The sequence below is a fragment of the Macrotis lagotis genome, chromosome 2, assembly GCF_037893015.1.
Source record: "Macrotis lagotis isolate mMagLag1 chromosome 2, bilby.v1.9.chrom.fasta, whole genome shotgun sequence".
Lineage (NCBI taxonomy): Eukaryota > Metazoa > Chordata > Mammalia > Peramelemorphia > Peramelidae > Macrotis > Macrotis lagotis.
Window position 1 is genome coordinate 274488491 of NC_133659.1, and position 15291 is coordinate 274503781.

The window sequence follows — 15291 nt, forward strand, 5'->3', positions numbered from 1 at the left end:
CAGGATCTTATCTACAATGCCTATAATCTAGTTGAGGATGATGCAACAATTAAAGGGATATTGTGCACAAATAGGAGAAGGGTGGAAAATATATTGTTAGAACTGCTAAGGAGAAAAAGTAATTAAACAGAAGAAGGTGAATGACTATTTGGTCAGATTAGAATGGAGGGAGCAGGCAGGTGGGAGGTAGGAAACATAGTAGTGGGAGGGGCAAGCCTCTGAAAAATTCACACCCACACACATAGACACCCCATCCCCCGGAAAACCTTGAAAAAACAAACCCACAACAGATATCTTGCTAAGTGAGGAGGATGCAGTGCAGTGAATATTCTTTCAATGTTTCATTTCCAATCCTCTTCCCATGTTCCCTTCTCCTTCATTGTATCCTCTCAGCTTAGGGCTCAGGCCTATGCTAAAGGAATCTCTCTCTCTTCTTTCATTAAGTCTCCTCCCTCCTGCTCCAGCAAGTCAGGGGTTTGAGGGGCTTTCCCTGGAGATGTGCTAGAACTCCAGATGAAAGACAGGTCAGAGGAAGAAGTCAACCAAGGAAGAGGCTATGAGCCAGAACTGGTCTATTGGGTGAATGGAATTCCCACCAATTCAAAAGTCACCTTCGCTTTCTGCTTCCTACTGGGTAAGATGGCTATATGGGGAGTAAAAAAATGGATGGGGTAGCTAGAATCAAGCATGTGGGAGTCATTGTCAAAATGGGACAGTGGGGGAGGTAGAAGGGAACTGAAATAGATAACAGATTGACTCCCTATGGAAGGAAGATATGTCATAATCGAGGGTTGAATTTATACATGGAAGATTTAATTAAATGTTCACAGTGAAGGAGGGACGACATCATGGTGAGTTGTTGTTTCCTCTTTGTGTTTATTTCCATGGGAAAGGAAAGAATGGGGAATGGATGAACAGAGACCATCAGGATCTTGCTCTAGGTAGCAACATGTCCAATGTCTCTGAATTTTATGAAATTTAATACCAGTTTCCAGCAATTCCACCCATCTCCCTCTCTACCCCAGGATCTTTCTGAATAAGGAAGAAGGGGAAAGTAAAGTGGATCTAAGCAAATGTATAAAATGCACTTAGCACTTTTTCTTAGAAGTTTTCAGATTATGGGGATGCTCTCCTAAGAAAATATAATGCCAAATTAGGATTAAGGACAGCTGGCTATGCACTACACCATATTGCTTATAGAATGACAGATAAAAATGACTGCTGGAGAACATAGGGGAACAGAGCAAGGAGGTTTTTAAGCTGGTTTAGGAAGAGAAAGGAAAGAGGCAGAGGCAAAAGTGATTATGTTAATCAGGAGATGAGGCAAGTGACCTTGGATCACTGCCAAGAACCAAATGAGGGAGATTTCATTCAAATCAGACAAACTGGCAAATTTTTTCTAACTTTCAGGCTTGTAGGGCAAGACACTCAAAGGGCAAAACTGAGTTAACCACCTAGAAGACTAAAAAGAACAGGAGAAATTCTTTACCCCTTGGCAATTACCAAGAAAATTGCAGTGTAGTTTTATAATAACTGGGAACAAGCTATTTAGATTCAGTATGATTAGATGCAAATAAGAGACAAACTGACTTTTGCTCTGGAGAATCAATACTTCAAAAGCTTTTATGAAGCAATTTACCAGGATATATATACATATATATATATATATATATATATATATATGTACATATATATATAAATGTAAAGAAAGGAGGGCATTATTTATGTAGGAAAGTAGATAGCCACAACAACCTGTGTGAGTTCTGCTGTCTTCTTAATTCCTGAGCAAAGAGAAGTCCACTGGGAGTTCACTGATCTCACTGTGTCTCAGAGATCCAGAAAGAATAATAGACCCTTCACATGCTTGGGGCCCAGAATGGTTCATTCCCCCTTCCCTATACAAAATGAACTGATTCCTCACTACAGAACAGTTGGTTAATGCTAAGTTCAGAGTAAGAACTGAAAACATTTGGTCTTCTGTCATTTTAAACACGGATCAGAGCTTCCTGTGCCCCTTGCTACCTCAGCATATTGGAACTGATACTTCCTGTGGCTAACTCTCTGTTTCCATTTGGGTAAAGACACCAGATACCTTCTAACAGCTTAGGGAGGTTCAATTTCTTAGCAGTGCTTCCTTTCTATCACTTGGTCATCTCCTCATTCAGTGCTTCACATACCACACTCTCTACCCACATGCCCACCCACAAAGAAAGGAAGATCATAGAATGTGCCCCAAACCACTTCTGGATCCAAAGGCAGTTTATGAGTGGATACACATAGGAATAATACAGCAAATTCTTGTAGATAAGGCCAATGAGTTCAGAACAGATACAGCAAGACTGGAAGCTTGCAAAGGAGTTTGTTGAGGAAAGAAGGATGGTAGGATCGGGAACACTGGGAAGAAAAGAGAGATTTCTTTGTGGAAAAGGCAACATATTACAGTGGAAAGTCAGCTGACCTGGAAGACAGGGGACATAGGTTTGAATTTTGGTTTCTCAACTCAGGATCAAAGTTTTAGAGCCAAAAGGGTACTTAAAGATCATTGAGTCCAACTCCTTTGTCCTAGAGATGAAGGAAATTATATAGAGAGCTAAATTACCTCTAGTGTAATTACCACAAATTTGAATCCAGGATTTCCTGATTCCAAGTTTGTTGTCCTCACCATTAAAATATTCTGGAGCTTTGAGCAAGTTGCTTCTTTGTTCTCAGTCTCAGTTTACCTTTCTTCATTTTTTTTAGTTTTTTTTGCAAGGCAATGAGGTTAAGTGGCTTGCCCAAGGCCACACAACTAGGTAATTATTAAGTGTCTGAGGCTGGATTTGAACTCAGGGACTCCTGACTCCAGAGCCAGTGCTCTATCCACTGTGCCACCTAGCCACCCCACAGTTTACCTTTCTGCAAAGTGAAGGAGTTAAAGATGATCTGCAAAATTCCTCTGATCATCTAATTTTTTTGTTTATGATTAAAAAAAATTCAAATTGAAATCCCCCCTCAAAAAAGGGGGAGCACTGAAAGAAAGGTTCAGAGATACCAAGAGTATTGCAATGTAATTTGATAATAACTGGTAACAAGCTATTTAGATTCAGTATTATTAGATGCAAATAAAGGACAAATTAACTTTTGCTTTGGATAATCAACCTGTCAAAAAACTTTCTGTGTTAAAGAGTGTCACTTAATGATCTGTTATGAGAAATCAATAGCAAAGAAGACTGATGATTTAGTAGAGAGTGGACTTGGCAAGAACTAAAAGATAATCTATTTTTTCCAACCAAGTATTCATTTAGCAAGTCAACCCACAATGGAAAGGTCCAACCCTCCAAACTCCAGGAACAAAGAGAAGATTGTAGAATACACTGCAGTCCCACAGACTGTTGATAGCCCCAGTGGGTGAGTACTCATTTTAAAACTTACTTTAATAGTCTGTTGGATGATTTAAATGGAGGGTGGGAAATTCTTATCTTGATATTGCTACTGCCACTAAAATTGAGACTTCTTTGAAAGAATCTATTGGGTGTTTTATGTTGGAAAAGAGCAGAAGACCTATAGGTCTTTGTGAAAACTAGACAGCGGGTTAGTGGGGGATTTTCTTAGGGGGAGAAAAAAGTTTTGTGGCACATTTCAAATTCTTTCTTGTTTGGTGTCAAGAAGTTTGGTGATAGTAACTAGTTAATCTATGTTTTGAAGTGATTGGGGGCTAAATTCAATTTAATTCAATGCAGTAAGTAATTAAGGCAACCAATATATGTACAGCACTCTGTTAGGTACAAGGGGATACAAAGAGAAAAACCATCAAGGAGTTTAATATTCTCCTTTGTCTCAGAAGGTGCTGCATATTTCTCACCTCTGCTTAGAGAAGCTATATAGGTCATCATCCAAACCTCATTCCTCATCAACCACTTCATAATTCCTTATTCCCCTCCTCCTTAATACCATCCTAAAGCCCTAAAAAAATGCTACCCATTCTTTCTACTGTGTCCTCTGGAATCCTGTACCATAGGCAATAAACTTCCATTCATCCTAAATCTTTGCCTTTCTCATTCCTTTCATCTTCTAGCAATCACTGAAGCCCAACTCTCCCTTAATGACATAGCTTCCCTGTCATCCTTTTCAGTATTGACTGAAGTTTCACGCATTTCCCTTGACTCACTCTTGGTTAAGGCAGGAGAGTTAGAGTACTCATTGGATTGAATTAGATTAGATGCTTGCTTTTCTCTAAATTTTTGGAACTCTTTTTTCCCCTTGCTCCCATCAAATTGCTCCTTCTCAATCTCCTTCACTGGAACCTTACTCTTGTCACACCTTCTAACCAAAGGTGACCCAAAGGGTTCTTCCTAGACCCTCCTCTTTTCCTTCTATACTACTTCACTTGGTGACCTCATCAGCAGCTGGATTTTATTACCATCTCTATGCTGACGATTCTCAAATTTTCCTAACCTGCTCTAACCTATTTACTCCCAGTCCCACATTTTCAATTGTCTTCTGGAAATCTTGAATTAGAAGTCCAGAAATCTTTTTAAATTCAACACATTCAAATTAGAACTCTTACTTCCCCTAAATATTCCTTCTACATTTCAATTTCCCTATCACTATTGAAGATAACACCATCCTCTCAGTCTCTCAGGCTTACAACCAAGGTATCATCCTCAACTTCTCACCATCTCTTACTTCCCCTAGTCAATCTATTGTAAATGTTTATTGATTTTACCCCTGTGATATCTTTCTCAGATATGTTCCCTTTTCTCTTCTGATACTATCACCAATCTGACAGAAGCCCTCATAAACTCATGTTTGGACTCACAGTAGCCTGCCCACGGGTCTGCCTACCTTGAATGTTTCCTCCTTCAATCCATCCTTTATTCAAGCAATTTCCTAAAATGAAGGTCTGACCATACTCAATAATCTCTTGTGATTTTCTCTTGCCTCCAAGATCAAATACAAAATGCTCTATTCAACATCCAAAACTCTTTAAAACTTAGGACCCTTAACCCTTTCACTTTTCCAGTCTTCTTATCCCTTACTCCCTACTACCCCTTATTCTTCAGTCCAGTGACTAGCCTTCTGGCTATTTCTTGAACAAGACCCTTCATAGATTGGCTCCAAGTATTTTCCTTAACCATCCCCCATTCTTGGAATCCTCTCCATCCTCATTTCCATCTTGAAAATGTTGGTTTCCTTGGCTTCCTTCAAGTCCCAACTAAAATCCTACCTTCTTCAGGAAGACTTTCTCAACCTCTCTTAATTCTAAGGCTCTCCTCCTAGCTTTCTTATATTAAAGCTTGTTTTATGTTATGTATTTTCTTCTTGTTTCTGTCATTAGATTGTAAACTAACTTTGAAGGCAGGGACTATCTTTTGCTTCTTTTTGATTTACCTCTTCCTCAGTTTAGCACAGTGCCTAGCCCAAAGTTGGGCTACTTACTGTTTTGTTCTGACAGATCAACCCAAATTTCAACATCAAAGTCAACCTGAGGTAACTCTAGCTTCAACTTCAGATCACACCTAGGATGAGCCACATTTCATTTGTATTTAGTGGCTCTATTCAGAGCACATTAGAGAATTAGGTCCATGGGAAAAGAAAGTATGATTTTAGGGTCTGCCCTTTGGGATTATGATTGACATTCAGCTGTTTCTCAATTGTACCGAAAACAATATGAAAGCCCTAGTAAGACTTGTCTTTTTCCTTCAACCCCCAAAGATGGGGAACTCATGAGAAAATTAAGAGTGAAGAACAAACACAAATATGGATGGAAAAATCATAATGGCCAGATTTTTATCCCATCATTTGCCAAGTTTTGTCAATGGTACCTCCATACCACCTCTTGCAGCTGTTCCCTCCTCTTCATTCACAAATTCTGTTACCTAATTCAAATTTCTCACCTGGCTTATTATAATGTCCCCTGAATTGGTTGCTCAACTTGCCATCTTTCCCTTTTTTTTGTCCATCTTTCATATAGCTGACTCATTGAAATTCCCAAGGACCAAGTCAAAAACAAAGATGAAAACCCACCCTCCAACACACACACACACACACACACACACACACACACTCAAAACTCTTCAGAGGTTCCTTATTGTCTCTAGGGTAAAAATATATGATTCTTAGCCCAGAGGTTAAAATCTTGTCCTGCCAGTGGTTATTCATACATGAAATCCCATTTCCTGCCTTTATGTCCTTGTCCAGGAACAATGGCCCATATGTGGAAAGCAATCCCCTCTCAGCCCTTCCTCAAGCTCATAGACTTCCTTCAAAGTTCACTATTCAGATAGACCTGGAAAAGTCTTAGATTAAAGAGACAAGGTCTCCCACTTGCATCCAGGGTCATCTCCAGTCATCCTGATCTATATCTTACCACTGGACCCAGATAGTCCCAGAGGAGAAACTGGGGCTAGTGAATTTGTATAACCCTGCCTCACTTAATCCAATTCACTTGCAAGTCATGGCAGCATTTCCCTGAGACTGATGAGGGACAAACAACAACAAATTGCTTGGATTTTACCTCTTGCAAGAAACCTGTTCTGATTCTTTGAACCCAATTTTGTTTATCCTTTTATTTTTCTAATCTGTATACATGTGCTAGTCCCCCTCCCCTTTTTGCTTTTCCTTTTTATCTCTAACATCTAGAACAATGATTTTTTTTAGTTTTATATCTTCCATGTTTGTTTCCTGAGGAGTCTTTGCACAAAGTAGGTACTAATTAAATTATTATCATATAAACAAATGAATAAAACTATTTTGGAGGAGGGAATGAGTCTTGAGGAAATTTTAAAGGAGTGCAAGATTGTACAGCTCATTGGAAGTTCAGAGGAAGGAGGAAGAAAGAGAAAGATCAAATTATTTTGGAAAGCACCCTAGCAAGCGATCTGACTCTGATTTTTTTTAACTCTGTTATTAGCTAGTCATGTATGCTTAAATTGGGTTTCTTGTTTCTCTGAGCTTCATTCTCCTCATTGATTTGTTGTGTAGTCACTTCAATTGTGTCTGACACTCCATGATCTTTTTGGGGGTTTCCTTGAAAAAGGTGATGGAGTTTTCCATTTCCTTCTCCAGCTCATTTTAAAAATGAGAAAGCTGAGACAAATAGGGGTTAAGTGACTTGTTCAAAGTTACCCAGTTACTAAGCATCTAAAGTTAGTTTTGAACTTATGTCCTTCTCCTTTCTCCAGAATGGGCACTTTATCCTTATCTATAAAAGGAGAGATTTAGACCATGCCACTTCTATGCCACTACTTCATCTTTCTTTCCTCCCACCACAACCTTGATTTATTCCTCAATTGGTAGAGTTCTTGCCTTATTTTTCCTAAGAATTCAGTTTCTGTGCCACTTCTTGGTCATCTCTACACACAGAGATGATCTTTGCAGTTGCCCTTCATTTGTTGTCTTCTTTAGTTTAAAGTAAGCTCTTTGAGGGGAGGGGATTCCTTGCTTGTTTATATTTGTATCCTAAGCACTCATCCTAGGGTTTGACTCCTGTTGATAAGTGTTTTATTTGTCTTTTCATGTTTATATTTAGATGTTCTTTAAGATATCTTCCATTCATCTTTGATGTTCTATAAAGCAGAAGTGAGCAAATCATATAATGTGAATATTAAACAAAGTAGCCAAGACTGGAGTGAAGAATTTGATGGAAAATTACAGATGAGATGGGTAATTAGACTAGAAGAAGAAGAAGTAGTCAGTAGTGCAATTTATTGATTACTACAGACCCATCCAAACTGAGGAGAAGGAGCTTGGATTAATTGTGGGTTCTCCTAGATTTAAAGTCCAACACAATATCCTGTTTTCTGTGATTGTGGGGTTGCTTGCCATCTTCTTTGTGACTGCTCTCCTCTTCGCTCTGTGGTTCTGGAATAAATGGAAAAAACGTGAGTTGCAAGTATCTTCAGATCATGAATGAAAATTATCCTTGGTTTTTAAAGTCTACCTTTAGGCTATTTAAGTTCCCATCCCAGATCCATTAGGAAGAGTAAACTTGCTTCATAAAGTGTTGTGCATTCTCAAATATTCCCAGAGATGTAATAAGGACAAGGTAACTGAGATATTGTCACAAGGAGAAGAAATTTAAAGGGCACATTGACAGTACTCAGTAGTACACTGAGTGTCACACAGTTAGCCTGCTTAATGATTAATTAAAATAGGAAGTTACTATATGGTAGTTTTCCCTGAGCTTCTCCCCTTCCTTAGCTCTGGCAGTGGTTTCCTTAGTAATAACCTTAGGGTATCCTGGGGTCTCTGCTATACCCAGAAATTCCCAACTGAATTGAAGTTAGCTTTCATGTCACTTGTCTGGGGTAGCAAAAATTGACCAAAGAAGTAAAGCCTTAGTCCTCTCAAAGAATTCTAACCCATGGTTTCAATATTGCCAATCATCATTTGAGTACAGGTTTACTTGCATTTTTGTATTGTTCATTTAGTATGAAGAATCGATCAAACCTGATACTCTTGGATGCCTTTTCCACAAGAACTCTTACTATCTCTACTGGGTCATATGGGATTGATCTAATCCAGAAAAATGATTAGTATTCTGGTAAAAGTAGGACAGTCTTCCAGATATAGCCTTCACCCAAGTGGAGAGCCCAATAGGTGATGTCCCACCTAACCCAACAGCCTATATGTTGCTGATATTTCTATCATCTACTCTATTATAGGACAGGTATACTTCCGGGTCACCGTTGTTCCCTTGGTGACACTATCTCAATCCAGAGAACGAGCCAAAAACATCTATGGTTTTCTTCCACGAAGCCAAACAAGGTCTGGTAGGTTCTTCTTTCATGTTTCTGGGTCTTCAGAAGAATGAAATGGCATCTCGTTAAACTTTCAAAGCAGCATGGGTTTAGGACAGAAACAAACCTTACAGGTCATTTATTCCAATTTTTTTCAATTTGTGTATTATGAAAATAGACCCAGAGAGGTTAAATGATCTGCCTAGGATCAGTGGTAAAGTCAGAATTCATAAGTAACTTTTTGAATTTTAGTCCAGAAATCTGCTTTTAGCATTCATCTGGATTAGAAAGAATGGAACCAAGATACCAATTTAGTAGTTGCATGGGTTGGGGTAGTGGGGCACAAACTGGATACAGGAAGAATAATTAGGAGACTGTTAAAGGAGTCTGACCTCTGAAACCTGAAACTGGGTGGTAGTATTATGGCTCGATAAAGGGGTTCAGGTTAAAAAGATGTTGAAGAAATGGAATTGACAAGACTTGATAATTAACTGAATATGGAAAATAGAGTATTCTAAGTGAGAGTAAAATATTGAGAACAATCCCAATGCTGCAAACCTTCTTTATTGAACAATGATGGAAGAAGAAGGATTTGCCAAAAATTAAAAGAAAAAGTGTGTTTAGTAAAAAAGAAAAATGTGTTCATTTTAGATATGTTGAATTTGATTGACCTATGGGATATCCAGATGGAGCTATCAAGCTGAAAGTCAATGATGTAGGACTAGAGCTAAAGAGAAGGATTAGGATGAGTCAAGTAGATTTTAGAGTCATCAGCATCAAAATGAAAAGTGGTCAGTGGAAATTAAAGAAATTGCCAAGAAAAAGAACTTGAAGGGAAGAGAACCCCAACTTAATAGGTTTGTCCAAGAAGGCCTCTCTGATTTCATCAGTCAATTGCTAGTTTTCCTCTCAGACCTCATCTAAGTTCATTATTATTCTTTTCTTAAACTTAATAATTTGTCATGTTAGGTTAGGGTTAAGGTGTGGTAGACAGAAGATTGGACCTCAGGAAAGAAAGAGTTAAGTTCAAACCCAGTGTAAATCACAAACTAGATGTGAGGATCTTGACAAATCATTTTACCTCTGTTTCCTCAGTTTCCTCAACTTTAAAATGGGGGTAATATCTACTTCCAAGCGTTACTGTAAGAATAAAATAAGACAATATTCATAAAAGTAATTTTCAAATAATAAAGAACTATATAAATTTTATTTAAGTCATTTCAGTTGTGTCTAACTCTTTATCCTCATTTGGAGTTTTCTTAGCAAAGATATTATAGTGGTTTGTCATTTCTTTCTCCAGCTCATTTTACAGATGAGGAATTGAAGGAAATAAGGTTAATTACTTGGCCAGTATCACATAGCTAATAAGTTTCTGAGACTAGATTTTGAACTCATGTCTTCAGGACTTCAGTTTGGTCAGTCTATCCACTGAAACACTCAGCTGCTAAACTTTATAAATGCCAGCTATTATTTTGTTGTTGGTGTTGTTATCTGTATATCCCCCTTCCACACCACCACCCCCCAGCATAAATTGGAAGGACATTATCTTATCTCAGCTGGTATCTCTCCCAACATCAAGCATAATGTTCCATACATATATCTCTTAATAAATGTTTGTTGAATGTTGAACTGATGAGTATATGAAGTCCTGAGCAATACAGGTTCACTTATAGCACCAGCACCCAATTGAGTTTCCACCACTTGAGTTATGGGTAGTCCTACCTTTCTTCTCAGACCTGTTCTTTGATTCTTGCTCCTCAATATCTTAAAGGTCAGCATCACTCAAGAAGCATTCGTATTTTCAGTACTGAGAGTCTCATTCCCAGAAATTTGGACAATTCAAACTCGGAGCATATGGTAAGACAGTATACACACACAGACACACACACACACACACACACACACACACACACACACTCACACAAAATATATTCATACATTTATACACATATATAATTTTCCCCCACTATTTTACTTTTGTATTCTTATATCCAGCAAATAACTCTGAAGAAAATTAAATTAATACTACTATGATTACTCAAGTTGCCTTTCTAATCTTTGAACTGAATTCAGATGTTCTGCTTTTCCTCTGTGTTAGTTCAAAATTATAATTAAAAGAAAGGTTATCATCCCTCATACTGGTAGCTCCTGAGTTACTTCCAGAATATCTGTTTGTTAACTTGGTAACAACCTCAAAAGATATGTTAGTTGTCCTTGCCTGTCCTGGTCCTTTAGGGAAATTTTGAATCTGTTTCAAGGAGACAATTCTGGTAGCTTTGGTCCCATTGCAAAGAATAGAAAGGATGCATTCCATAAAACAATGAATATCCTTAATTGATAGAGAGGCAGTGATGAGCCTCACATGAATGCCAGGCTGCCTTTTTTAGTATAGCTAATAAGAATATTCCTGCCCCAACACTACCATCTATCATTTTTATTCCATAGTTAAGACTTCCACATCTAAGATTCCACACCTTAGACCCTTTCTTTGCTGTTTGTCAATGAAGAGGCCCCCCTTATTTTCATTGAAATTGAAGATTTTACCAAGGTTGCCAGTATGACCTCCTTTGTTAACAGTTATTGATTAAGCTCAGAAGCTTTTTGCTTTTATTAATTTTACTCTATTTTTAGTAATTTTATTTGCCACACTTATCTGTCTCCATATGGAATGACAATACAATAATCACAGAAACTCAGGATTGGAAGAGAAGAACTTCATAGCTAATCCAGTCCAATGCAAAAATGAGTAAGGATCACCTCTACCCCATATTCCATATTTTCATAACACATCTATAAAACAGACTAGAAAACAAGAGACTCTCTCTCTGGTTCCATGACCCATAACAGAGACATTTTAAGGCTACAGAAGGTCTTAGAAATAGTGCCTTGAAGGAAAAATCTAAAAGCTGTTAAGTTTTCCATCACAAGCAGGAAAAAGAAAAACTATGCTAATGTTCCATAACCCTTTCTGATACATTTAAATTATTTCTTCATTTCCTTACAGTTCTCACCAACAACAGTACATGTCCTCCAGTCATGCAGAGACAGTGTCCCTTCCATGGGATATGAGGTTGGCATCTATGATAACACTGCTATATCCCAAGTCTGTGGGAACTTCATCCCTGCAGTTGACTATGTCAATATTGGAGCATCCATAGAAAGAATAAGTACCTCTTTGGAGGATTCACATGATTATGTCAATGTGCCCAATACTGACAAGGTCTCCAGGAATTCAGGTGCAACGTATTCTTTATCTGAGAATCTCCAGGACTCTCAGGTATCTGAGGAGAGTAAATCCAGTATAGAAAGAAACAGTAACTCTAAAGTTGCTGAAGACTCTACCAATATTTGGGTTCTAGATCTTGAGGACAGCGATTATCATGGAGATTCAGAGAGTTCTTCTCAGTCCTCCATTGATTATGTAAATGTAGCAGCAGCAGATAATGAGAAGGATCAAGATAGACAACACTGGATGACCTTTCAAGACTGCTGGGCTTATGGTAATGTTTTATGGACCAAGCCTAATAGGGAAAAGCTACATGAAGTAGAAGAGTTGGCATCAACAAATATAGGAGGCATTCTGGGTTGGACTCCCAGTCTCCCTTTTGATGACCAATGTAAAGAGTCAAAAGTGAATTCACTTGACTTCTGGGATTATGAGAATATTGAGCCATTAGTACAGGACAGACACAGCCAAGAGACATCCAGAGAAATGAATAGTGAGGAATCTGATGACTATATAAATGTACCATCTGTGATTGAAGAGGGGAAGTTCAACATTGAGCATGAGACTGAAGACAGGGCACTGACAACAAAGCAGAAGTCCACTAACCAAGATGGAAATGTTTCTATGTTGTTTCACACTTTAACTTCTGTAACCACATAGCAGTGACTGAACTCAATGAAGGACTAAGAATCTTTCAATATGAGCTATCTGGTGAAAGGTGAAAAGAGGTGATGAGTAGGCAAAAGGAACTCTGTGAAAGTAGTGTTTTGGGGGAGGGGGTGAGCATAAAAGAAACTACTCTTGAGTTAAGAAATCTGATCCTGAAACCAGGAGAACCAGGGATGAGTCTGGTTCTATGAAATACATGTGTCATTTCTAATTTATCTCCTTGTACTTCAGTTTCATTATATGCCAAATGGAATAATAATAATGATATCTGGTCTACTTACCTAAGCGGCAGTGTGGTACAGCAGAAAGCACCATATATTTGGAGTCCAAGTTCCAGCCTGACCTAATGCCAGCAAAGCCATATTTATGAGTAGGCTTGGAAAAATGATAATCTCTCAAGGCCTCAGCCTCTTCATCTGTAAAATGAGGGGTTGGACTAGATAATTTGTAAGATGCCTTGCAGTTCCAAATCTATGATCCTGCCCCTTAAGCTTTGAAAATATTCTATTAATGGAACAGCATTTTTAAAATACAAATATAGGGAATGATCATTCCAAGACAGTGACATTACTAATGCCCACCCCAGATCATATACCATTGACAATGTTGCTACAACTACATTTTGAAACAATTAAGCTATTATAAGCACATTCCATCATAAAAATGCCCCAATAATGTTTCCAGTTTCAGATTCTAATCTCTACTTGCCACCAGAGCTGCTTCAGTTTTACTGTCTCACCTAAAACTGGGTTTTCATAGACTCCATTAAAGATATTTTACATGTAAAAGTCTAGGCAAGGTCAGAAGGACTAAACTAGGTGGAATTTTCATTTGGTCTATTTGTATACTCATATCCTTTTCTTGGAAAGGAGCTGAGCTAGAATGGGCCCAATCTGATGAACCAAGATCTAGGCACAGAATTCTATGACTCCTCCTACTCTGTTATTGACTTAAGCAAATCTGAGACAATCTATACCTTAACTGATTCATCTGTAAAGTTGGGGAGTAATAAAGAAAACATGTGTTTGTAATTGCATTGACATAATTTGTATATATCTTTTCACATTTTATGTTCCATTTCCCTAACTGGATTTATTGAGGGCTTTCATAATTTCTTCATATCATCTATAATATCTAGCCCAGTACCTTTTAATACTAGGTATTCAATAAATGTTTGTTAATAAGGGAAATTGTATATGTATTTTGTAAATGTGATTACAGTACATATTCCTAGTTTAGTATAAATTATTAATATATCCTGTGGATGAAGTCTATACATTAGCATGAGATTCTCCTTATTGTTGAAGAGATAGAGTATAGGCACTTGCAATAGTTTCTTTCTGGAGCAGGATTCAAAGGAGGATGCTTGCTAGCTGTGATACTGTATTCTAAAATCAGATACTGTAAAATAAAACTGCACAGGCATTTCCTTTTCCGGAAGTCACAGCAAGCACCAAAGCAGAAACCAGCAACCATATCAGAAGCCTGGGTTCTGGGAAATACCAATCAGATAACTCTGGGGTGAGTGTGTGTGAGAGACAGAACTGGATTTGGGGTAGGGGGAACTGGGTCTTTTCCCAAGTGTACTTAAATTTAGAGAGCATTATAGAGAGCATTGGGTGCTCAGCAGGTAAGATGATTTTAACTTTTAGTTAGCAAGAATAATTAGTTAAAATGAGAGGCTACCTTCCCCTTCACCCCAAGGCCAATCTGTCCCAGGGTGAACTTTCCTGAGGTCTGGCCTGGCCTATCCCTTCCTTCAGTGGTGGTCTTCCCAAAGTGGGTTCTCAAAATTTCAGGGTCTTTGTATCCTCCACCATGATACAATACCCTGAAATCCCTTCTCTATGTGACTTATGCCCTGAGAGCTTATTTTTCCTTGAGGCCTCTCTTGCCCTACTCTTAGCTGAAATTCTCTTAGAAAGTTGACATAAGGTGCCTCACACCTAGGAATAAGGTAACCGTATCTTGTAAGATGCATCTTGCAAGGTTTGTGAATAAAATGTACAATTTTCTCTCACTCTAGCAGGTTTTTCTTTTCTTTCATTCATAACATTCCTGGTTGGTGTTTGGAGGAAGGGGGTAGGAGGAAACTAAAGAAATCAATAAAGGGACTAAGAAGGAATAGTCAGATTGATAGGAAAATAAGGAGAGAGTAATTTCATGAAAGCCATGGAAGTTTATCCATGAGGAAGGTCTGGTCCAAGTATCAAATGCTAAATAACAAAGAAGAAAAATGCATCAGAGAAGTCAAACCAATCCCAGCATGAACAACAAGCAAGTAGTTATGCCCAAATTTCAATATAATATGGACTACAAGAAGACTGGAAAATGCATCATAATAAATAACAAGCAATTTGAAGAAAGAACTGGCATGGGCACAAGGAACAGCACAGATTTAGATGCTGGAGGACTCTCCAAATGCTTCCAAAACTTAGGTTTTGACATGTTAGTCTGTAACAGCCTCTTTTGTGAAAACATGAAGAGTCTTCTCAAAAAAGTTTCTCAGGAGGACCATTCCAACTTTGCCTGTTTTGCCTGTATACTTCTCAGCCATCGAGAAGAGGAGCAAATTTATGGGACAGATGGACTGATCCCAATAAAAGATCTCACTGTCTACTTTAGGGGAGATAAATGCAGGAGCCTCTTAGGGAAACCCAAATTATTTTTCATTCA

General features: G+C 38.2%; 1 protein-coding gene across 2 annotated transcripts; it reads left to right on the forward strand.

Moving 5' to 3' along the window:
- Positions 1-292: 292 nt before the first annotated feature.
- On the forward strand, positions 293-14635 carry LOC141514977 (lymphocyte transmembrane adapter 1-like). 2 transcript variants are annotated; one of them, XM_074226187.1, is made up of 6 exons: positions 293-634; positions 3274-3387; positions 7702-7862; positions 8646-8753; positions 10492-10577; positions 11725-14635. In XM_074226187.1, the coding sequence occupies exons 2-6, from the start codon at positions 3299-3301 to the stop codon at positions 12604-12606; spliced, it is 1326 nt and encodes a 441-aa protein (XP_074082288.1). In that variant the 5' UTR covers positions 293-634; positions 3274-3298; the 3' UTR covers positions 12607-14635. The 2 variants fall into 2 exon arrangements, with proteins under 2 accessions (XP_074082288.1, XP_074082289.1); XM_074226188.1 differs by having other exon boundaries at positions 7753-7862.
- Positions 14636-15291: the final 656 nt, after the last annotated feature.